General features: G+C 38.5%; 1 protein-coding gene across 1 annotated transcript in view; it reads right to left on the bottom strand.

Moving 5' to 3' along the window:
• Positions 1 to 21,133, bottom strand: part of rasa1a (RAS p21 protein activator (GTPase activating protein) 1a) — a 46,300-nt gene extending 25,167 nt beyond the window's left edge. The window contains exons 1-2 of the mRNA XM_079608512.1: positions 20,152 to 21,133; positions 1,510 to 1,662 (exon numbers count right to left, since the gene is read on the bottom strand). Of these exons, the coding sequence (XP_079464638.1) occupies positions 1,510 to 1,662; positions 20,152 to 20,519 (521 nt within the window). The 5' untranslated portion in view covers positions 20,520 to 21,133. The remainder of the gene's footprint in view (positions 1 to 1,509; positions 1,663 to 20,151) is intronic.
• Between the last annotated feature and the right edge of the window lie 3,042 nt (positions 21,134 to 24,175).

The raw sequence follows: 24,175 nt of genomic DNA, 5'->3' as shown, positions 1-24,175 counted from the left end.
ACTTCATTATAAAGAAAAACAACAAATAAAAAAAATATATATGATCATAATCTATGACAAAAATGCTATTATAAACTAGATTAGTGGATAATTCAGCAGTAAAATTTAGTCTTGAAAAATCACGAGTGCACAATAATTGTATAAAATCTGACCATTTAGTGAAAAAAACATTTAGTGGGAAACAATTAAGAGACAATAAGCGTAACACTAAATCTGGTAAAACGTTACACATTGCTCTTTGTATTGTTGTAAAATACATTCATGAAAAACAAGATAACAAAAACCAAAAAGATAAATTATTTTATATATAGTAGGCCTGTACGCACAATATCGGATTTGGATCGGCCTCGTCTGACCGATACCCGATCCAGCAAAAAATGGCAGTATCGGAGCCGATACCGATACTGAGTATAAATCAACAGTCTATTTCTCGACTTCAAAATGTTGCAAAATGCTGCGGCGAGACATCTGTTGGGTGTACACAAGTGTGATTACATTACCCTGGTTTGAATGACCCTTCATTGGCTTCCTGTCTGTTATAGAACTGATTTTAAGATTATTTTATTTGTTTTAATTTTTTTATGGACTGGCACTTATCTGTCAAGCCTTTTGTCCATATACAACCCACGAGATGCCTCAGATCTTTTGATCATAGGCTGTTGACCGTTCTTAGGGCAAGACTAAAATTGAGAGGGGATTGGGCATTTCTGTTATTGCCCCTAAACTGTGGAATAATAGCCTTCCACTGTGTGTAACTGCTCAAAAACTTTCTCATTTTTAATCTAAACTAATAACTCATTTGTTTTTCTTAGCTTTTAATGCATTTTAGAGAATAATATAATCTCTTTTTTATGTTGTTAAATATGTATCAATGTCAATTTGACATTGACAAATGATTAAATGTATACTACTCTTCCAAAGTTTGGGGTCATCTTTTGTGTAAAGAAAATAACACTTTTATTCAGCAAGGATGTATTAAATTGATAAAAAGTACAGTAAATAGATCTATAATGTTACAAAAGATTAATTTTTTCAAATAAACACTTTTTTTCTATTCATCAAATAATCCTGAAAAATTGTATCAAAGTTTCTCCATAAATATTAAGCAGTGCAATTGTTTTCAACATTGATACCAATATAAGAAATGTTTCTGGACCACAAAAACATTTCTGAAGGATCATGTGACACTGAAGACTGGAGAAAGGGATGTTGAAAATTCAGCTTTGCCATAACATTTAAAAATATATAAAATTGTAATAATGTGGTAGCTAGGGTGTTCTGGTAAGTTGCTTTACTGGCCCAGGTCACCGCTAAGTCTCTGTAATATTCTGGTCTAAATATGGCTTCAGTGCCACCATCAATCCAAGTCTAAGGGTTATTATTGACGTTTAATAGTTAACAAAGACTATTGTACAACAACTGTCTGCTTGAGGGGACATAACATTTTGTGAAATGTAATGGGGTTTGTTCGCATTAGTGAAACGGTATGATCCAGTCAGCACTGCTCACCTGAAGTGATTGACCACATTGGTCAAGCTGAGAAAGGACAGCACGAAGGAGCCAGGCCGGCGGTCACTTTCCCTGATGAGGTAGCTGCCCGGTGTCCGAGCCTGACGCAATCGCTCTTCTGCAATGGTTCTGTCCAGCATTCCATGGTACCATCTGAAAGAAAGCAAGAACAGATCAAGGAGTTAGTCAGCAATAAATCAGCTTTTAGTGTCTTCCTCTATTTGGTCCATCAGCATCGATTTTAATGCAACCCTGAATGTAAATGCTGAAGTAGGGTTTTAAAGGCTCTTCCTCTTTTTGGCATGCTGACATAAGCCTATATTTAGTTGATCTTATTCCAAATTACCTTGCAGATTTTTGAAAAACCTTTGCTATGATGCAGTAAGCTCTGTAAAACGAGATTTTTGGGGAGTTTTTAAAAAAAAGACAGCCCTCTCCCTCCACAGACATGTGACAGGGCTCCGGCTGCTGAATTCTTCTCTTGAGAAAAACTCATGCGGAAATATTGAAAGTGAAATCTTGCTCTAAAAAGGTGCCTTAGCACAGCGAGAAATTTTAAAAAGGTTTTACTGCAGAGCCTCAGCCATTAAAAACATGAAGGTCTCTAAATTAAACAGTAGCTTTTCTAACAACACTGGTTAATGTTTCAGAGATTTTAGATCCCTGGAGAGAGAGAAAAAAAACTAAAAACCTTGTGTCTGATTTTAGTGTTTTGCAACAGGGGGTCAAGATAGAAGTAAAAAGAGTAAAAGACAGAGCTGATGTATATTTAACCCTACAAATATAAAATGTTATACATTGTGTCATGTTTACATGGATAGACAGATGGAACCTGCACATAAACCCACTATGGCTTGTAAGGCTGTGCGATTAATCGAAATTGAGTTTCGTTTTCGATATTGGCTTCCAGCGATTATGAAACTGTGATAATCGAGATAAAACTATTATTTTGCCCCATTCTGTCCCTGTCTAGTGGTGTGCTTTCGCTCCTCTTCAAAAGCCCAAACTTAACGTGCAAATCAATAAAATCATGTAACATGACTTTCATTAAATAGGACGTGCTGAGGTCTCAGTCTGTCTATGTTGAATTCCTCTTGCAGTAATCATTCCTCGTCGTCCTTTGTCTTTAGTTATGAGCTGTTTGGTAGCCAAATGCTCCAACTGGACTGCGCATTGCGGATAAAACGCATTTATTTCTTCTGCTGAACACAAAAGATGATATTTTGAAGAATGTTGGTAACCAAACAGTTGATGGGCCCCATTGATAGTATTTATTCCCCATACTATTTGGTAGTCAGGGGGTGAACTGGGTTTTGGGTGAACTATCCCTTAAAATATAGTGAAAAGCAACCCAAAATGTAAAAATGTTTGTCCACTCCTGATATAAATCATTCTCATCTGGTTTAAAAGTCAAAAGGTCCTTACAAAAACAAGCCAAGCAGAAGTCTCCAAATCTAATCATGATTTTAATTTTCACTCTTGTTTAGGGTATAAGACTATATGTAATCTGACTCGTAAGTTTTTCCATAGAACACTCTTTAAAATAGAATAAAGATCATAACATCTAAACAAAAACATCTAAAACTGTGTAAAACTTCACGGTATGCATGTATATGCTTACACTTTAGAATCACTCTAGCTAGCCCCACAGTTCATTTCATTCAGACGCATAAGAACAGCAGGACAATTAGCACTGCAAACATGGGTGAAAAATACAAAATCAATTAAAGCAAGAAAAAAAAAGTCAGCACGTATATGTTGTTGATGTGGTGAAGAGGAAGTGGTGTTAGGTGAATGGAGGAGGTTATAGATGAGTGTGAGACACAAGAACTTACTGTGATATTTTCAGTCTTGCCCATGTTTGAAATGTCACACTGACTGCAGTCTGCATAACATCATCCCACACTCAAACTTATTGTGTTCATGGGGAAGCATGTGCACCAGTGAGTTTCATTTGTGCTGAATGTCAGTTTTCGGTTTAGATTTCCAAAAGTGTTGCTCAGTGTACAAGAGATGCTGTAGTTCAACTTTTCACATTTCTATTGTACTCTGTGTGTAATAAAATCCAAAATAAATTGGCCAAACTGCCCATGGCGGTGTGTCACCAAGGAACTGGATACTTTCTGGTTTCAACAAATGTTCTTTGTCTATAAAAATGGACTTCCAAAGGTAAAAAAAAGAAAAGAAAAAGGGATGCAGGTCATTGAAATAGAAAGCATTTTTTTAAGTTGAACTTCTTTCAACTTGAGCGCAGTGGCGCAGCGGAACGCAATTTTTACCGAAATGAGCGATTCATTGGAATGTATTTAACAGTTTAATGAACAGTGTGTTTGAAGATCCTAAATATGTAACACTCAATCTAGACTTTTTTTAATCTAGATCAACAGTAGGGCTGCCCCCACTAAAGATTTATTAATTGAAAGGCCCACTGAAGTGCCTTGAAATATGCAGTGTTATTCAATGTGTTGACAACTTCCACTGAAGCAGAAAGACAGGGCGGGACATATTGAGCAACTCCTCCCTTTTTTTTAAATAGCCAATAGCGTTGTGTTTATATCACAGCTCGGCCAGAGCAGTTGACCTCGGCAAAGCCACAATTGACAGCCACCGTCTAATAGATTCCCTTTTAGATTTAATATGAAACTGTTATTAAAACAAAACTGTTATAAATCATGCTGATGATGTGTAGTTTGAAAAGTGTGCATGTTGGTGCATGGCACCAGTGTTATTATTTCTTCTGCTCGTCAGTGTCGTTTCTAATGCAGAGTCTGTCTAATAGTTTCTCTCCTAACCTCCTCCATACCTCTTTAAAATATAGCATTCTGTGTAGAACTCAAATGGATCTGATACATTTTGTGGTTCTCTACCGACTTGCGTATGTGATCCACTCTGTGTATCGTGTCTCTGGACCAGAGCAGACTGTGTGCACGCTGAGGCGGTTCGCCTGACACTAACGTGAAAACAGACTTCATTCGCCTCAATGGAAAGCATATTTAAACTGTCTGAATCGTTCCCCATCCCCTATTTAATGCAATATGTTCCATTTACCACATAGAAAATAGTAATTGTGTGAACAAGTGACCGATTTCAGCCGCAGCTTCGGCATCTATTTATAATGTAGGGGGCGGGAAGCTTTAGATTTTAGAGAGCATTTGATTGGACAGGATATATGATGAGAAGCTGAAGTGCAGAGTGATGTCATCAAAATCGTTGATCCATATTTGTGAAAATGAGAGAATAGTTTGAATTCTTATATCTTCTAAATGTGAATTTTGTCATTGTTTTGGAACACAATTCGCCTTATTCACCTGGCGGCCATTTTGAAAACTCGAACGCCGTTGAGGGGTACACAAACCCGGAAGTTTGACTCTGACGCATACGGTTCAGCAGCACCAACAATGGAAACTCCAGTTTGGACCACCAATCTTTCCTGTCTGCCCGAATTAACGATACAAAATGTGGAGCAGTGGACCAGTACCGACTGCAACATCCCCCGGGTTGTGTTAATTAAGGGATACAGTAACTGGATCGAAGGTTTTAACCTTCGGTTCAGTCAAATCCGAAGCAAGACAGTCACACGCAGGTGACGCAACCCATAGCAACGCGTTATGGCAACGACACCCCAGACTGACAAAAACGTAAAAATAAACGTTAATTTAGGCTACTTTAGTTTTGTACACATTGTCATGTTAATTATAATCAAATGCATTTTGTTTTATTAAAGGACAAGGGCTCGCCCCATCCCCCCTAAATGTTTATTTCAGTAGGAAGACCTACTAGATATTGTGTAAATATCTTTACGAGGGTCGAAAACTCCGGAGAAGTGTGTGTGTGTGTGTGTTATACGTTCAGGTTATGTGTTTTAAAATGAAAATGCAGTGAGGCGCCATTGCACTGAGAGAAATCGCGTTGTGAGAACTCCCGGAAGTGGTAAGTGTAGCCCTCAGGCTCGGTGGAACGTTTGAGGTGAATAAGGCGAATAGCTTTTTTAACCATTTAACTCATTTTAATGATCTAATATGCACCTAAGCACATATTTATCTAGATTCACATTAACAATAGAGCGAGCGGCCATGAAAGTGATTTACTTACATACCGGTACATGTTTTAAATAAGTCGTGTTTGAGGTTGCACACCTTTTTGACTTTCTTTCCGACATTTTACTGCATGGACATGCCCTTAACAATTTGTCCCATATTTTGGCTTCACAAGCAAAGATGTAGAGATAAAAAACAGAAAAAGGAATTAAGCAAATGTAGAAATGCTTTAAAATATGCATTTGCATGTCTTTTTTCCTGTTCAGGAGTGTGTTATGTTAACAAAACAGATATTAAATTACAACTATTTGTATGATAAATAATCATCAGCAAAAATGTTGTGATCATGACAGTCCCAAGCTCTGTCTACAACACATAATATGCAGTCCGAAATGTAAAATGAGAAACACACTTGCTCATGTAAACGATTGACCCATTTTATCATCCACCGTGATAGAGTGCAGGCATAATTTGCACACTGCAGGCCTAACTAGGCTAAGCTCCTCTTCTCTATATATTAATTTATTGAATAGACAGGCTCTATGAAGCAGTCTTTTGAGTAAAACTGCACCGTTAGCAGAAGGACAGTCCCTCACAATTCCCAGAGGCTGCATTTTCTTCTCAGCGGGACTGCCTCAGCTTTCTACGCTATTAAAATGACATCAGCAATACAGGGTTATTAGCACACTGGATAATGTGCTCTATTAAAACGTCTGTGGTCAAATGAACCACAGGCTCCTGAAAACACAGATGTGTGTGAACCGGATGAAGAGGCAATGTGATCTTCGATATTGGCTATGACAAAGATTAGATGATGTACAAGCAAACACATAAGCAACAAAAGTCACACTTCCTTAAGGTCTGTTCACATCAACAACCTTTTTTAGAAGGACACACTCCATTACTTTGGAGCCCATTACACTATCACTCATCTTTCATAACTAATATTAAAGTGCCCCTATTATGCTATTTTAAAGTTTCCTAATGTTTTTTGAGTCTCCTAAAACAGGTTTACATGCATCAAAGGTAAACAAATCATAATAATAATTCTCATAATTTACGGTACATTTGCACATCACCACATTTTCAATGATTCTCAAGCGACTCGTCAGATGAATCAATTTCTATAAATCCCTCCTCTCAGCGAGCTACTCTGCTCTGATTGGCCAGACAGCTCAGTCTGTTGTGATTGGTCTACCGCGTACAGCGAACGTGTCGAAAACAAAAACGCCCATTGCCATAAAAACGGCAGCTCTGCGTGTCCTGAAGCTTCCTACACCGTAAACTAAACACAATAACGAACAATGACGTCGATTTTACCATATCAATCCGAGTCCGATGATGAAACGTTGGAAGAACCATTTATTCAACCCGAACCTCCATCACTTGAGCAGGACGTTTCTCAGTGATACACTACTCAATTTGGGGTACATTATGAGATGTTGCAACTGTAATTCCTGACCATCAGCATTAACAAGTGCATGTCCATCAACAAACCGATTATTTGACTAATTTATTTACCGAGTATTTTTCTAATTTATTGCGGTGAACATGTGGAAACTGTATCAATAACAGTGCATTCATTAGCTGAGCTCTAGCGTGAATGACTGATGTAACTTAAACGTTGGTAAAACAAATTTTGCTCCATGCTTAATCTTTACTCAAAGTAGTGAGAGCGACAGACAATCTGCATAATAGACACAGTTGTAGGTAATAGTGGCCCACAACTGATAAACTGATAAAATAAAGGGAACGCAGCAAAAGTTTAGGATTATACTGCTGTGATATCGTGGTAAAGATGAATTTTAACCACTGATTCTTCACATGCTCGTCCTTAAAACTGTCTTTACCTTCACATTGTAGAGCACAGCATCTTCTTGACATGATGCTATCCAGTATCCACAGGAGTCAGCTGAAGTGTTTGAGAGGTTTCAAGTTTTCCCTGGTGTCTCTGCGCACGTAATAAGTAGGCGGGCGGGCAATATGCTAATGTTTCGTCTTGACGTCACAACAAAACAGCTTATGACTCGTTTGAAAAAAGATCAATTTCATTGACTCAGAGTCGACTCATACTTTTGAAAGACAATAACTTTATATACGGTGCACTTTCAGATATAAAACTTTTTCAGGATGTTTTCATTCACTTATGAACAGTAATCATATCAGCTATGAACACTACATGAAAGGTAATTATCAAAAGTCCATAATAGGGGCACTTAAATTTTAAACGTCTTTTTCCTAAAATAATATTGTTTTGATGCCAAGCAATTAATTCAGGCATCCTTTTTTCCCAGAGAATGACATCAGACTCAGTGTAAACAGGCCTTTAGGCTAGTGATTTCACCATTCTTCCTTCATGGCAGTAGAGTTCAGTTCCTGTGTCGACAACAAGGCCTATGGGTAAATAACCGAATCCCCTGCACATCCAGATGGGATATAGACAAGTACAGTCTTCATCCTCCTGAGGAATGCCTGATCGTGTTAGTGCTTGATAACTAGCTAGTGCCTTCAATGAATAGAAACCATGAAGTTAAAAAAGCTAATTACAGTCTCTTTTACTGCAATTGATGCTTAAATTAGCTGGCATGTGTACTGTGCCAAGCCGTCCAGTGACTTGTGTACTGTGTAGTGCACTTGGAAAAATAGCAGGTGGAAGTCTCATATTCACTTGTGTGAGTGAGTATTAGACTATGTAATAATCTACACTACACTGATGGCGCTTAATGTAAAGACTGATGCTTTTTTGGTTTGCCACTTGGATTTTCATGGAAAACCAAAAAGGATTTAAAAGGAAATTCTAGTCGGCGCCGATAGCCTCCTGGGCAAGTGCGCCGACATGTAGCGCCGTTGTGCTTTGGGCGACCCGAGTTCGAGTCCCGGCTCGTGGACCTTTCCAGATCCCGTACCCCCTCTCTCTCTCTCCCACCTCACTTCCTGTCTAGCTACTGTCCTATCCTAATAAAAGGCAAACATTTCAAAAAATAAATCTTTAAAAAAAAGCTAATTAAATTAAGAAAACATTTTTCAGTTTTAATTCTAGTTTTTGTTTTGTTTTTGGTTTACTTGTGCAATTGTATATTTTTTATTTTAAAAATTGCATTGAGGCGGTTTTATATTTTACCAAATTATCTAGTTTTAATGGTTTAATTAAAGTTGGATAATAACAAAGTATGTCTGTACTGATTATTCAGTCCAGATCAAAAGCAAAGTCCTGAAATTAAGAGAATCTTCAGTACACACTAATAAACATCTCAGAAGATCTGCAAACACATTTGCATTTGAGATGACTGAAGCTAAACTGCATGAATCATGTCTGAGGCAAACACCTTTTGCAGTCATGCTTGATGCAAAAGCAGAGGAACAGGAAGTGTGTTGAGAGGGGCAGGTGAGGTGACACTTTCTTAATAACACTCAAACCACTCACACCCTTTTTGTGCCTTGCTGTAATGGAAATCAACTGATATGTGCAGCACGGTGGACAAAAATAAATGGTTACAACTACAGCAGCATGTCATCAGAAACTTCATTCACAACCTTGACACAACAGAGCTCTGAACCATAAATAGGAGTGTGAAATATGCACTGACTAGTTAACCATGTGATCGTTAGCCTATAAACATGACATTATAATGATACTTCACAAGAAAAGTGGTACTTCACACGTGAAGTGAAAAGGCTTGTTTGACTGCAAAATTAACCCAATAAGAGAGTCAATGTTCAGCACTCAGGCACTTAAACCTCACCCTGAAGCACAAATCTCTCGGCACTTGAATACGTTATGATTTCCAGACAATGGCTGTATTTTTAGATCCATATAGCTTTGGGGGGGAACAAAATTTGCCTTTTGAATTATTAACCAAAAATTCCATGAAAAGATCCTGACAAGATACCAGGGAAGCATGGCAATATTCTTCCTGCAAGTTTCTTCTTCATTGATGGCTCACTGAAAACAGGACATGACCTTTCTGTGGTTAGTCCATGCCAGCCTTCAGGGAAGTAGTCGGACCTCTCAATTTACAACACTTCATCTGGGAGGAAGCGAGGGCAGAGCGGGCTTGTTGAGACTTGATTGAGAGGTCGTATTCGCTCTCTTGAGCACCTTCAACACATCCGTCTCCCTTTATAGGTCTCGACTACCTCAAAAAACCTCTAAAGATCACGTCATTGCTCATCAGTATTACAATGATAAAACTGCACAGCCTTACGTTAACAGTGCCTTTCAAAACTGATGTCAGCTGTCCTCTGAGCTCATCTCTCATTCTGCACAAGGAGAACACCAAAGAACTCATGATCTCCAGAAAAATAGCATCACTGTTGTGAAAACACCCTGACAGTTTGAAACTGACGAATAAGCAGCTTTGTCCTCAAATGGTTTAAAACATTAATATTGAAAAAAAAACATCACTAATTCAACAGCTCTTAATACAAGCACTATGTAGCCTAACCATGCTTGATTACAAATCCATGCATCAAACATCTGTCCACCTGAGACACTTCATTATTTCATAACTAAACACATTATTTCATGACTAAACACATAGTTGACACTGTCAACATATAGTATATAAAATGTAAGAAAAATAATTCAGGTAAATAATAAATCTGGGTGATATAGCTTGAAAAATTCTCCATATTTTTTTTTTTTGGGCGATATTCAACATATCTCATATGTATGCATTTGCTAAAATTAAAGTTTTTTTTTTTTCATTCAAGATAATTCAATATTTAACTTTTTTTATTTATACTCACAGAAAACACAGTAATAAGTAGCCTAGAAATATTTTTACTTAAATAGGCTTATAGAAAATGTATACATAAATTGTATTAAGTAATTAATTGTACAAAAATATATATTTAATAGTGTCAATTGAACATACATTCATTCTTATTAAAGTTAAAAAAAGATGATTCAGTCAAAAGCAATGAGATTGTTTGGTTAACATTAATGGCACAGATGGCCGGAGATATATTAGGCTGCAATCACTTTATGACAATGCGCTGATCTAATATAGGCTTCTGATACACATGCTCTTTCTTTCTCAACTGTTTATGTTCACTTAAGACAAACGATTGTGACGGGCATTTTGACACATAAGTGTGTATTTGACAGTTCAAGCCCAAAAAGGTGATAAAGGGTGTGTTCACACTGTTTGGGCATGATTAGTTTGATTAAAACGAACCCGGCGCAATTAATCACCCCTAATACTATATCTATACAACAGTTCTTTCTAGTTCTCGAATTTGATTGGTTGAGAGCCATTTCCAGCTGTGCGATATTCACACGGTATCAGATCTGGAACCATTTCACCGTTTGCATCACTCCACTTGCGGTGACTTGGCGGTCAAGCAAAATACTACTGTTGTGTGTTTTACGAAATGTAGTTTTACGAGTTTTTTAGGCGAGAATGTAGTTATTTAGACCTCAAATATGTGACTCATATATAATAGAGCCTATTTTACAATCTATTTAGACACTTTCGCAGATGCGAGCTCCAGGCCATCAGCGGCCATTCAGTGCTAGAACAGTGAGAACAGTGAACAGTGTCACATCGGCCAGTCCTTCGGGAATTTGCCGCTGGCTCTTATGTAGATAGTGATTAAATATGAGATATAATTCATTTGGGGCATATTAAACGGCCAATCAGTCTTATTAATATATTACTTGTTCCAGACCAAATCGATTTTGGTTAAGAGGAAAATGAAGTTTCATAACTTTATATTTAGGCTATATTTCACTTAAAACCTGTACTAGAGCACTGCTTTTCTTTGTTTTACTGAATTATTTGCCTGGTTTTATTTCCTATTGTCTTTTATAATGCCAATTGTTGTTCAAATATTATTTTATATAAATAATATGCAATATTTGGCGTAATATGACTTCAGTGAAAGTTACATTATTACGCCATTAGATGGCGGCAAAGACGGTCTTTACGAGCGAGTCAGAACAAAGCAGTTGTTTTAGCACTTCCATGGGAAGGAAAAAAACGAACATATTGCTTTCCTCAGTGGACATTCAAATTAATTTTTGGGATATAATTTAGACATCGACCTGAAGAATGAATGCAATATCAGATGCAGGTAATACACTCGTTTATTCTATCTCTTTTTCATAATATCATAACAATCTACTCTACATAATACAAGCTTCAATTAAGCGACTCAATGTTCCTTTGTTACTAGTTCTAAAGTGACGTTTTAGAATTAGTAACGGAGGCTTGGGCTCAACTGTCAATTTGAGATCTAAATCGGTGGTGGAAGGAAGTAGCCTAGTTCTGCAAAAGAGGGTTTTTAAAGACACTCCGTTGTTGTTTCTTATTTATTTACTCCCTTGTGCCGTCGAACTGTTGAATAAACGCAATATTACACTCGTAGCCATGCGATATGGCTGTATATCAGCACGCTGATAAACAGCCATATCGCACCGCTACTCATGTGATGTTGTATATTATATATATATATATATATGTATATATACACAAACATAATATAAGAAATAAATGATATACACACAACAAATGCCACGAAAAAAACATGAACATTTTGGAGTTAAGACGAAACAAACGAATAACTGAATCAGCATGCTTAATTTATTCCATAAAATAGATAGATTCACAAATTTTTTGTGAAAATCCCAACTGCAATGGCATTTTTGCTGCTTATTTTAAATCAGAGACAAATCTTAAAATATCTGTCTTATATATCACGAATGCGTAATAAATCAGCTATCTGTGGCAAGAACTGTGGTGAGAACTGTGCTTATCAATTTCAATAAGGGAGTACTTTTTTATTATATTATTCATATTTTTTGGAAAGTTAAGAACGGAACAGACTAGCCAAATAAGGCAAAAAAAGAAAGTTCTTGACTCCATATTCTGCCAGTCTGAGCTCCGAACAGCAGCATTAGTGTCCCACTTACGCTGAATTCATCCTCTGCTGCATCCCGGGCTCTCTCCGACTCGCTCTCACTCACTCACAAAGTAATCCTGCTCAGCTGCCGAGTCGCTGGGGTCTGTCTCGGTCTCACCAGACAAACATCCCATTTGGTCGTCGCCATGTCCCAGAGAACCTGCTGTTCGACAGCGATCGCCACACGGCTCTTGAAGTCAGTGAGCAGAAACTATGTTTGCATGAGAGTGAGAGTGAGGGAGGGGAGGGGGCGGGGGGGTCTAGCTCACATATGGTAGGCACAGTTTAAGATGATGTCCTCTTTGAAAGAGAAATAATCCACGCCGGTTATCACTCCTTCAATAGTACGATTTTAGATGCTGGAGAATGAAGACCTTTCCCTTGAATTCGCTTTGTCTGCCTTTGACATCCTTTCCTCTGTGAAGGCGGTCACTCAAATAATGCAAAGTATGAAACGGCTCAGCAAAAGAGAGCAGCGGGAGGGAGGGGACAAACGGGATGCGAGACGCTAAGAACTCTTAAGGTGGGAGGACACAACCTGACCACCACTCAAGAGACTTAAATAATAGTTTATTCCAATATGATATATTCGTCATGTCTGCTAATGGTTTCAATTTTTAAACAATGGTGTTCTAAACTAATTTGAAAGAGTAAATAATGGTGTTTAAAAAAAAAATGTGGGATCAGACAACCTTTATGATCAAAACCAAAGTTTAGCACATCTTTCCTTCAAACACCAAAATAAATTTGTCTCACTCTGTAAGTGAGCAAAACTCGGCAGGTTGGAACATCAGTAACCAACTGGTTTCTCAACGACCAACCATTATGTAAAGTGCCTGTAGCGATGTCATTTTTCAAGAGTTTCCACACTGGAAAAAAAAAGGTGGAGGTGAACAGGGTCTGTGAGCAGCTGCCAAACAGCTTTGTTTTTCTTCACACATGATGGAGCGTCACAGCTTGTTAGAGTCAGCACACGGGGACTGTCCTCCAGCACACAGATGGATGACTAAAGAGCCCATCTTCAGCAAGCAGTTACTGTGCAGCAGGAGCCGAAAAGGGGTCACACGGAGGATGGATTACACATCCTCTAAGTGCTGTACAGTGATTCACGAATCTGCTGTTAGTGAAAATGGGGTGTGTCTTTTTCAATCAAATGAAAAAGTAAAAATAAGTGTTTTTAAACTTGACATTGTTTACTAGTAATATAATTAGGTTATCTGCAAACTCATATCTCCTACCAACTCATAGAAATTAAAATCATTTAGCATCAACTTTTTAGTGTTAATGACCAAATTTAAGTATTAATAAGTTTTGATTTAATATCTTACTGAAAGTAAATGAACTTTTATTTTAAACAGCAGCTCTGTCCCAAAACCAAATAAGATGAAGAAAATGAAGAGAGTTGTTCCAAAAGTTAAGAATAATGTTGCCTCCTAAAATACTTTTTTTGGCCAAATTCAAAGGCGCCATAACAATCCTTCATAGAAGACAATTCCAGGCTGTACTGAAACAAGCTCCATGAAAAACCAAATCCAAGATGGTGGGTAACTCAGGAGAATTATTGGTTATAAATACTTAATGATAAACAGACTATTTGACCTAAAATACATTTGATTCAATTATGGTGTTGTCTGTTGGGCATCACCTTCATTGAAATAAATTATAGAGTTTCTTGCACGCTCTTAAGGCTGAAATACACTACATGACTTTTAAAATCTGAAATGCGATTTTAAACCACTAGGCATCATACACCTGTCAACTTTGTAAATGGTTATGGAGAAAAACTGGTCATCGTGCACTAAACTGTAGGGATGGGCACAGTACTTGAACATGACAGCGACGATCGATCATAAAAACGATGATCTGAGTTTAAAAAAATACATTTTTGTATTTTTTTTCTAAATGGTAATAGCAGCATTTTGGGCAGCACCTTGAGCTCTGATTGGTTAGCGTTGCCAGAGCGCGGTCCAAAGTCCAAACCGAAAAACAGAGAAAATGGCTTCAAAAGTCAACAAAATAGATGAAAAAACAGTTCAGTGCAAAATATGCAGTGCCAAGCTGACACACAAATCTACCACAAGTACAATGCGTTACTAGTATTTGTACATAAAATGTCTTCCGATACCACCAAAGACGCAACTCAGACGAGCATCTCATCTTTTACCGTCAGACAGAAATGCAACGCAGCCAGAGATGAAAAGATGACACAACTAATCACCGAAATGATAGCGAAAGTTTTGCTGCCCATTCGTTTCGTCGAAGAAGGGTTTAAAGATTTGATGAACTACGTTGAGCCACAGTATAACGTCCCATCGCGCAAGACAGTCACGATAACAATAGAAGCTCTATATGAAAAGACTGATTCTTCACTGAAGACAGACTGTCAAAGACAGCGAGGATGGCAATCACTACGGATGCATGGACCTCGCTGAAATATGCTGCTGAAGTGGCCTAACACTGAAGAGAACGTTTTATTTACTGTTGAATAAAGTAGCATGTGTGTTCATTTTTATGATGATGAACATATCCTTTAAATTGTATTCAGAATGCATCAATCAAGTGTTGTTCAGTAATTTCAGTTTTACTCTGACTGAAGTGTAATTTTAGCCAATATACTATAAAATAACATTTTGGTTTATCAGAAAGTGCTAATGTAATCCAAAATATTGCTAAAATATTAAATTGATATCATTGTCTCCATGACAGACACGCCCCGCCACCTCCCCGGAGTTCTCGTTTTTTGAGAGCTATCAATGATCGAAAAAAAGAAATTGACAAAAATGCCCATCCCTACGATCATACACTACCAGACTTTTAAATCATTCCGTACAACAAACTCAGACACACGCGTCTTGTTGCTAGGAGTATCGGTAACAGATTACAATGGGAGTTAGAGGTGAGTGATATAGTCAGTTGTTTTATCTATGATGATGTCCAATATTGAGGCTAATTTGTTACATGTTCTCTTCAACCCGATCTCATGAAAGTGCGTATCTATAGTACAAATTGTATTTATCATGCCATGTATATGCCAAAAATATTTTTGCGTGCATATGATACGCAGTTTTCGCGTGCATATGATGCACACTTCATGGCGTGTAATACGCACGCACTCCACACCCCTAATCCTACCCAAGGGGATTACAGTGCGTATCATATTCACTTAAAAATTATTTGAGACTTATAAATGGCACGAGAAGTACAATTTGTGCTATAGATATGCACTTTCATGAGATCGAGTTGGTTCTGTTAATTGTATTGTTATTGTATTTTATTGTAACACTGGTAGAAAAATTACAGCTTCTGTTTCAGTAGCAATATGTCATACACAACGATAAGTGTTCTAAAATCGGCTCAAAAATATCAAACATGATTTCATATCCTCCAATAGGACGGAATCATAGTCTGAAGAAAAATCTGATTTTGTGCCCATCATACACATGCAATATCATGAATATATCATGCAATTTAAGAATTTTTTTATTATTTTTTATTTTTTATTAGACAATCCATAAAAAGATATAAAAAAATAAAAAGAATATATAACCTTTTATAATACAGAAAAACATCATATCAGCTTGGCCTATATGACCTACATTCTTCTCAAGAAAAATCAATAGATGTCCAGAAACAGCAAAGCAATGATATTAAGCATGTGCAAAGCTCGAATGAATCCTGTTGCTTAGATGTTTTAAAAGAAGGAACAGTGTGAGGTGGTTAAATGCAGAAAACATTTTAAGAGCAATTTAGAGATGGTTAAAAACGATCAGTCCAACAGAATTGTTGCTTTATATAGGCTACACATATGGTCATGAACGCACTACGCAGTCAAAAAATAATAATTGGAGAAGTTCTTCCAGGCTATTTTAATGAAGAAAAAAAGAGGAAAGACGACTTTTCTAGTGCATAAGCCTCTCGAATGCATAAAGAACATATTTCAGCGCAGAAACCTGCAGTTCCAGCTCGCAGTGCCACTTGGCATTCCAAAGTCCCTGTATTTCTAAAAAAAAAGCGCCAATTAACCAGTATGGGTGCTCAACTGAGAGTGTGTTTCTTGAGCAGTTTTTTATCTAGCAGACACAACATGCACTTATGTTGATCTCCAAATCAAACTCTTTCTCTCTGTCTTTCCAGCTCTTGAGGGAAACCGTTTATGACTCAAAATCCTTTCTAATCTTCGTGGAAACAAAATCAACCTGCTCTTTCTCCACAGTGCTGTTTGTTTGCTTTCAAAGCCCAGTGTTTGAGAGGAGCACTACCCAGCTCTCCATGTGCTCTCCTTTTTGTCTTTGTTAAACAGTAGAAAACATCTGTGAAATATTTATTACGCTGCTGGCATCATTGTTTATGAATGAAGTGCACAGTAGTGAGGCGTGAACGATCATGGCTGTCTTCTCTGCGCGACTAAAGCACTAACTTTAGTCACACATTTCTGACAAGCAGGACCGCATCCAAACCGGACAATGTGTACCACCACACTGCGCTGAAATTCTACCTACTACTGTGAGAAAACATTGAAACAACTGCCGCAGTAAAAAAGAAAACGAAAGTGGATATGGAAATGATGAAATCAATTTGAATATGTAGCTATACACTTTATACAAGTTATGTACTTCCTACACAAGAACGACAGAGCCTGCAAGTTGTTAACGTCACCAGCACCGCATGGGACACTCGGTGCTTCCTCTTCACTGCAAAGGTGTTGCACATTTTAGACGTGCACTGAGCCGAAAGCCGACACTGGCTTCTATTATGTCACAGCCTAAGCCATTTAGAGCAGATATGGGCTGAAATGTGAATAATACCTCATCATGGCGTAAATTCAGCAGTCGCTGAGTGCATGCGGTAATATAAGCTTATGGAGCACCTCTGGTTTAGCGTTGGCGTATCAGAAAGCAACTCTGCCCAGCCTTATAGGCAGTCGAGTCTGTCAGAGTCAATAATCTGGAAGCTCTGAGGAAACTTTCATCCTAATTGGGTCACCAGTCTAAAGGCAACAGTGTATCTCAAGAGTGAACTGTATGAGCAGAGCAGCAGTGCACAAATCACAGGTCAGGCGTTTCTCTTTTACACTGCGCAGTAGGCCTACTTAGAAAAAAAAGAATCTGAAAAGTATCATTGAAACTGAAAGCTGAGAGAAAACTCTAGGCTAATACATCCCCACACTTTCTGTGACAAGGTTCAGCACTTTCAAGGTAACCACTGACAACAGGGCGTTATATCCTTAAGACCTGTCGTTGCGAAAACACTTGGTTCACATTTTGGGAGCTTCTGTCAAAAGCACCATGCTTTGGCTTGATCAATGAAATAAGCATTAAGAAAATCTATTTAAAAAAAATATTTTGTATTTTTGTTTGTATTTTCAAATAGCCTAACTCAGTTTAAGAATTAGCTGACACAACTGTGTGTGCACAATATAAAACTCCAGGCCCGATTATCAACCTGCTCTTGAGCAAACAAAGAAATAAGAGAGCCATAATAAATGACACGCTATCATTTAGCTTATCGTGATGTAGACTAGGAACAGAGTGTCACCACCCTGACATTCTTCATTAGATTCAGCCACTGATCTTGTCACCAATATGATAATGGATGACACAGAAAGCAGTCACAAACATTTATACAAGTAACTGTGGTTTCACAATGTGTGCAAAAGGAACGTCTTACATACAGGCATTCAAAAACTGTACTAATGCAATGCAATAACGGCAGTTTATTTTTTCTACCCAAACGCTGGGCTGAGCATGTTGGGTCATTTTGTAGTGTTATTTATTCCATGGTTGGGTAGTTTTTGAGTTTGGCAGCTGTTGGGTTAGTGGCTGGTCAAGCTCACTGACAGTTGAAACAATACACCCCTCCCCCAGACACAACAACCCAGCTGATGGGTTAGACAGAGGACGGACTTTTTGCACCCTCATCAGGAGAGAGCAGTTCTCAACGCCCACATTTCATTGGTATGGTTTGTATACATTTTATTTCATCAATAAAGTCTTTACTGTGCTGTAAATCATTTGATTTTAATGCAATATAACATACAGGGATGATATGTCAGTCAGCTAAATGAGTCAATCAGCATCGGTCATCTCGCATGACGTAAACAGCTTTTAACTTGAATAAACTGAGTTTTATTCGTTATCATATTGAATGTTACTTATATGGATGTTAAAATATGTTTTGAGAACTCTGTGCTGCTTGTTTATGTGCAGGTTATTATTAGGAGCCTGTCACGATATCTTTTGTCTGTGATAAAAAAAAATGCAGCTCCCCTGCCGAACAGCGGTCCATCACCGACTCAGATTTCGGTAATAGACTGCTGTGCTTACGACAGGAATATATGTGGAAAATAGAAGTACTACCGGTAATCGAAGCCGAGAGGAGAAAGGACTTTGAAAACTAGCTGCAGCGGGTTTTGGCCATAGTGGTTTTAGTCGGTTCATCTATTTAACTTTTAAAAAGCAATTTTGTGTAACTTATTACTTATTACTGTTGCGTGTTGCTTGCTACTCTAGTCATTTTGTGTGCGGTTTTAATTTTTCAACGTATTTATGGTTCATTTTAAGCCAGCGATATAGGCCTAGTAATTTTAATAAATTTTTGAGTTTAATAAAAACAACCCAGCATGTTGGGTCAGACATTTAACCCAACCAGCTGGGTAAAAATGACCAGATTGGGTTGTTTTTTTACCCAGGATTGTTTAGTGTACAATGCATAGGTCCCAATTATACTACACCTAAAAACAAAATGATGCAGTGGCGAAATACAGTGAAAAGACAACACGAGACAACATATCTCATGAAGGAAGGTGGTAAAGTTATATGGCTATCCCATATTACAATATAAATAGCATAACAGCTAGTCAGCAACAGAATACATATGCTGCCATCACATTCTGCAATACGAGGTAGTAAACATATCATCTGAAAGCTGCCAACCAATAAATATAAAGTGTCAAAAATATAAAGAAATAGGCCTAGTACAAATGCTAAAAAGCTAATACCTGTTTCAGTGTAAGTTACTGCAATACATGTAAGAAATATCATAATTATTGTAACATTTGCTATATTTTTTATTAAATGATTTAACAAAATGTATGAATTATGCAAAATTATATTATACAAAACTAAATATAAAATATATTTAACAAGAAATATTGTTTTAAAAATGTTAACATTTATTTTTTATGACAAAGGTATGCATTACTTTACATGGTATGATGAATAATCAGTTATAGTGGACTATTGCGGGTTATTAAAAAATAAAACATCTTATTTTGTTATCGGTTATGTATAATGGAGTGTTTTTTTTATAAATTTAAAATTAAGTTAATGCTTTATTGCGTTATTTTACTGGTGGTTTATCTTTGAGTTGATAAGATGTATTACATCATTTTGGCTACATTTGTTTGAGACTATCACGTGACCTTTCATAGTACCACCTGAATGATCACAACAGGCAGGTTTCAATAGCTGGTAGGCTATACTATACTATTCTAGACGTAGAGTTATAAACAACATCTAACTCTTGCAACTTCACTTTATTTTAGACAACCGCTGCAGGTTATTTAACAACAACAGAATGACTGTAGACTACAGAATCAACCCCAATAGACACTAGGTTTTGAGAATTAGCCAATAGGATGATGCTCTTCCATCATGAATTACTAACATACAATATAGATGTGTGCGAGATGAATCCTTACTGGTTGGTGGGCGGCGCAGAGAGGGGGAATACAACCTCCTCTTCCTCATATTCTGGCCCATCCTGTTGATCACTTTCATCCACACTCCCCTGCGCCCCGATTCCAGACGGCGGAGGGGGCGGCGGTAAAGGTGGGAAGACAGAGGGCCCGTCGGTGGGTGACATCCGGCTGCTGCCCGGCCCATCTGAGGAAGGAGACTCGCATCCAACAGCTCCTCTCCCCGTGAGATCTTCTCCTCCAGCGCTCGGGTAGATCATCACGTCAGGATCCGTGACCCGCGCTCGCGCAGGTTTGCTGTAAAGAGGAAAGTGGGTCGAGTCGGGGCCTCTGCTGCCGTCCGATCCCCTGTCCTCGCCCCTCACCTCCATGCAGGAATTTAGAAGACAGCCTGAGCTTCTTCTCCAAGTCTGTCAAAGCTTCTTCTGCTTCCAGTCTTTTAAAGCAACGGGAGAAAGTTTCCTGGAGAAGAGCGCACACTCTCTCTCTCTCACACACACACACACACACACACACACACACAGCTCCGCGGCTAGCACATGAGTTTAGGTCTTCATTGTTTCCTGAGTTTCACAAAGAGAAAACGGGCTTTTCTGAAGTGATGCGGGAGAATTGTCCGAGTAGATGAGAGGATGGTGTGTCGAGGCCCTGGTTCGGACTGGTGTCAGTTGTGGTCTTTTATTGTCAGTCTTTCGGGGTTGTTATTTTGTTTGCATTGAGTTCAGAAAACGCGGCGATATGCTACTTTGGACGCTTCGCAGATGACCGCGCACGTCCGAAACGTTTCTCCTCAATCGAGTCCGCTCAAAGAGTACGTTAAAGAGTTTTCCTTTGCAGTAAATTGTCTTTTCTTCTCGAGATTGCTGGACTGGTGAAACATTTGCCACAGCTGCTCCCTGTCCCACTCCTCTCCCCACTGCGTCCCCGCTCATGCGCAGACCAAGCTAGCCGATCACCGAGCCTATGCATTCACATCAGTGAGCTCGGCGATCTAGTAAGTAACGTTAAAATGAATGAAAATAGATTATTTTGCCCATATTCAAAACACACCGCCTCACCTTTGATCCTAAAGTAAATGTTGACCGCTGCTCAAATATTTCTATATCAATAGTCTGTCCTTTCAACCTGTGTGCTGATAAACTATTTGTTGATTGTTGTTTTTAAAGAATCAATTAATTTCATAGCTGAGTCATCGTTTCTGCATAAAATATTTTTTTGACGCAGTGGCTATATGTTCAGATTCGTTTTGAAATAACTAGTAACTATTTATTGGCATAGCGTTTGTGGTCCCTGACTGTAGGCTAAATGTCACAAATGAATAGTCTGGATATTTTAAACTTGTGACAATATTTAGTGCTATTTAAGAAACAACAATTAAACAGAACGGATTTATCTTGTTGTGTCTTGTTTACAAAGTAGCCCACTGTAGACTTGTAGCATATGTTGCTCTTAAAATTAATGAGAGAACTCCAATGTGACAGCTTTTTTTTCTGAGAGTGAAAAAGTCCATTTATTTTTCAATTTAAAATGATTTATTAATTTATTATTTTATTTAACCACATTTTAAAACAGGAATTAATAAGTAAACAGGTTTAAATATATATTATTTAGGCTATTTACTTTAATTTTTATGTTTGAATTATTAAATTGACTACTTATTTCTTACTTATTTTTAAGCGTCACTTTTTCAACCTTCATAACTAAGCTGCATGGTGTTTATATACCTTTACAGTTGAAACCATATTTTACAGATGTGCTTGAGAGGAGGCAGAGATGTTGCTGGACATTTAATCAGGCAATGATTTGATGTAGCCATGGGAACTAAGGGCTTGCAGATGCATTTGGGTTCATTGTTTCTTATCTACAGGCAAAACATATCTGCCTTCAGTGCAGAGGACTATATAAAGCTCAATGACATTTCTCAAATGTCAGGTGACCAAACACTTGCCTCTGTCATGTTGATATGCACACAGCCTGTACATTGTACATTGCTGTGGCAAAGTTTCATAGGTGAACTGATTTGCACAAGTAACACTCTTATATATTACATTTTGGAATTTCAATATTAACAGTAAAATGGACAAATATGTCAATGCAACACTTGCATTGAATAATTTGAATACAAGTTTATTGTTATTTTACTTCAGAATTTGTTTATTATCTAGTTTAAATTGTATTATGTTTATATTTTATTCTTGCAAAATTATTAAAAATTACTTAAATTGCAGTATACCTACACCATTCAAATGTTTTGGAGTTTAATGTTTTGTTTATCTTATGTTAACCAAGGCTGCGTTTGTTTGATCAAAACAGTAATATTGTGAAACATTATTACAATTTAAAATAACTGTTTTCTAATTGAATATATTTCAAAATGTAAGTTATTCTTGAGATGACAAAAATATCTTGGTTAGTGTAACCCTCATTCTCTGATGGAGGGAACGGAGACGTTATGTTTTAAAACTGACAAAGGTTTGTGGCAGAAGGGACAATAAAGTCTCTGTTCCCTCCAACTAGGGATGGAAGGGACAGGGCTTACCATAAAGACGGTCATAGCTGCTGTTCATTTTACATTTTTTTGCAGAGCTTCAGTTCTCAATTCCCATTATTTTTTTTATTTTTTTTTCTAGCCATGACCAGTGTTATTAACGCTGGGGAAGCGCATCTAGTCCAATGGAGAGGAACGTTACATAGGCCACATCTTACCCATAAGGAAGGAACATGAATGAACTGACCCATGGGGCAGTGCTACAAATGCACTCGTATTCCCCCTTATAGGGAATGGTGGTGCTGCTCAGAACTTCTGAAGCTCTGCATGCGGTCCACCTAAACAAACAGGGTATGAAAAGGACACAGCAATGCAAGGGCTGGGTCTGCCTCCTCCGAGAGTAGCTCTTGCAAGTTCAGTGCCTGGACTTGATAAGGAGTGGTGGGAAGTTTGGGCACATATCCGGGCCAGAGTCTCAGGATGATGTGAGAAGCGGCCAGCCTGAACTCAAGGCACAATTCCCTGACCGAATGCCTGCAGATTCCCCAACCTCTTGATGGAAGTGAGCACGGTCAGGAGCACTGTCTTTATAGACAGGATCTTAAGCTCAACTGACTCAAGTGGCTCAAAGGAAGCTCTTTGCAGACCAGAAAGGACCACAGAGAAGTATTTAACCTCCTGGCAGCTCTCAGGAACCTGATGACCAAGTCGTGCTTTCCTAGTGACTTATTGCAGCATGATGCGCCGCAATTGTGGCAACATACACCTTCAAGGTGGAGGGGGTCAACCTCCGCTCCAACCCTTCTTGCAGGAAGGAAAGTACAAAACTGACCGGGCATCTCTGGAGGTCTTCCTGATGGGAAGAGCACCACTCAGCGAACAGATTCTACTTCAAAGCAAAATATCAGCTAGTAGAGGGAGCTCTGGCTTGAGTGATATTGTTTACCACTGCCGGTGGTAGGCCTCTTAAGTCCTCCACGTCCCTTCCAGAAATCCCATGTCCCTAAGAAAGAAGATCGTTCCTCAGGGGAATCCGCCAGGAAGGGGCTGTCGCAAGGAGCATCAGGCCTGAAAACCAGGTCTGAATGGGTCAGTAAGGCACAACCATCTAGACCTGCTCCTTGGCCTCCCTGACCTTGCACAGTGTCTGTGCGAGTAGGCTCACTGGGGGAAATATGTATTTGCATTGGGGCCTTGGTCAGGGAGTAAAAGAGCTGTGAGCTGTTGTGAGAGCGCCTTGACCGCACAATTGAGCTCACCTGGAATGTAAATGGCACAGAGCAACCTGAGCTGCTGCACAGGGGAGAGCTTCACCACCTCCTGCTGGTGCGTTTACCACCTACTGGTCGAGTGTAGCTCCCCTCATCTCTGGGCCGCCTGAATCAGGGACGCTTCTAGGACATTTGGAGGGTTTAGCGGTCTGAGGGACAGGCTATGTCACCTTCCTGGAAGCTCGATGGGGTGGCTGGGGTGTTGTTAACGGTCGTGCTGGATCAGATGTAGATGCCAAAGGGGGATGCCCTAGGCGACGAGCCAAAT

Source organism: Phoxinus phoxinus, assembly GCF_949152265.1.
Source record: "Phoxinus phoxinus genome assembly, chromosome: 3".
Classification (NCBI taxonomy): domain Eukaryota; kingdom Metazoa; phylum Chordata; class Actinopteri; order Cypriniformes; family Leuciscidae; genus Phoxinus; species Phoxinus phoxinus.
The sequence above is the reverse complement of the archived record's forward strand: the minus strand, read 5'-3'. Positions and strand labels throughout refer to the sequence as shown.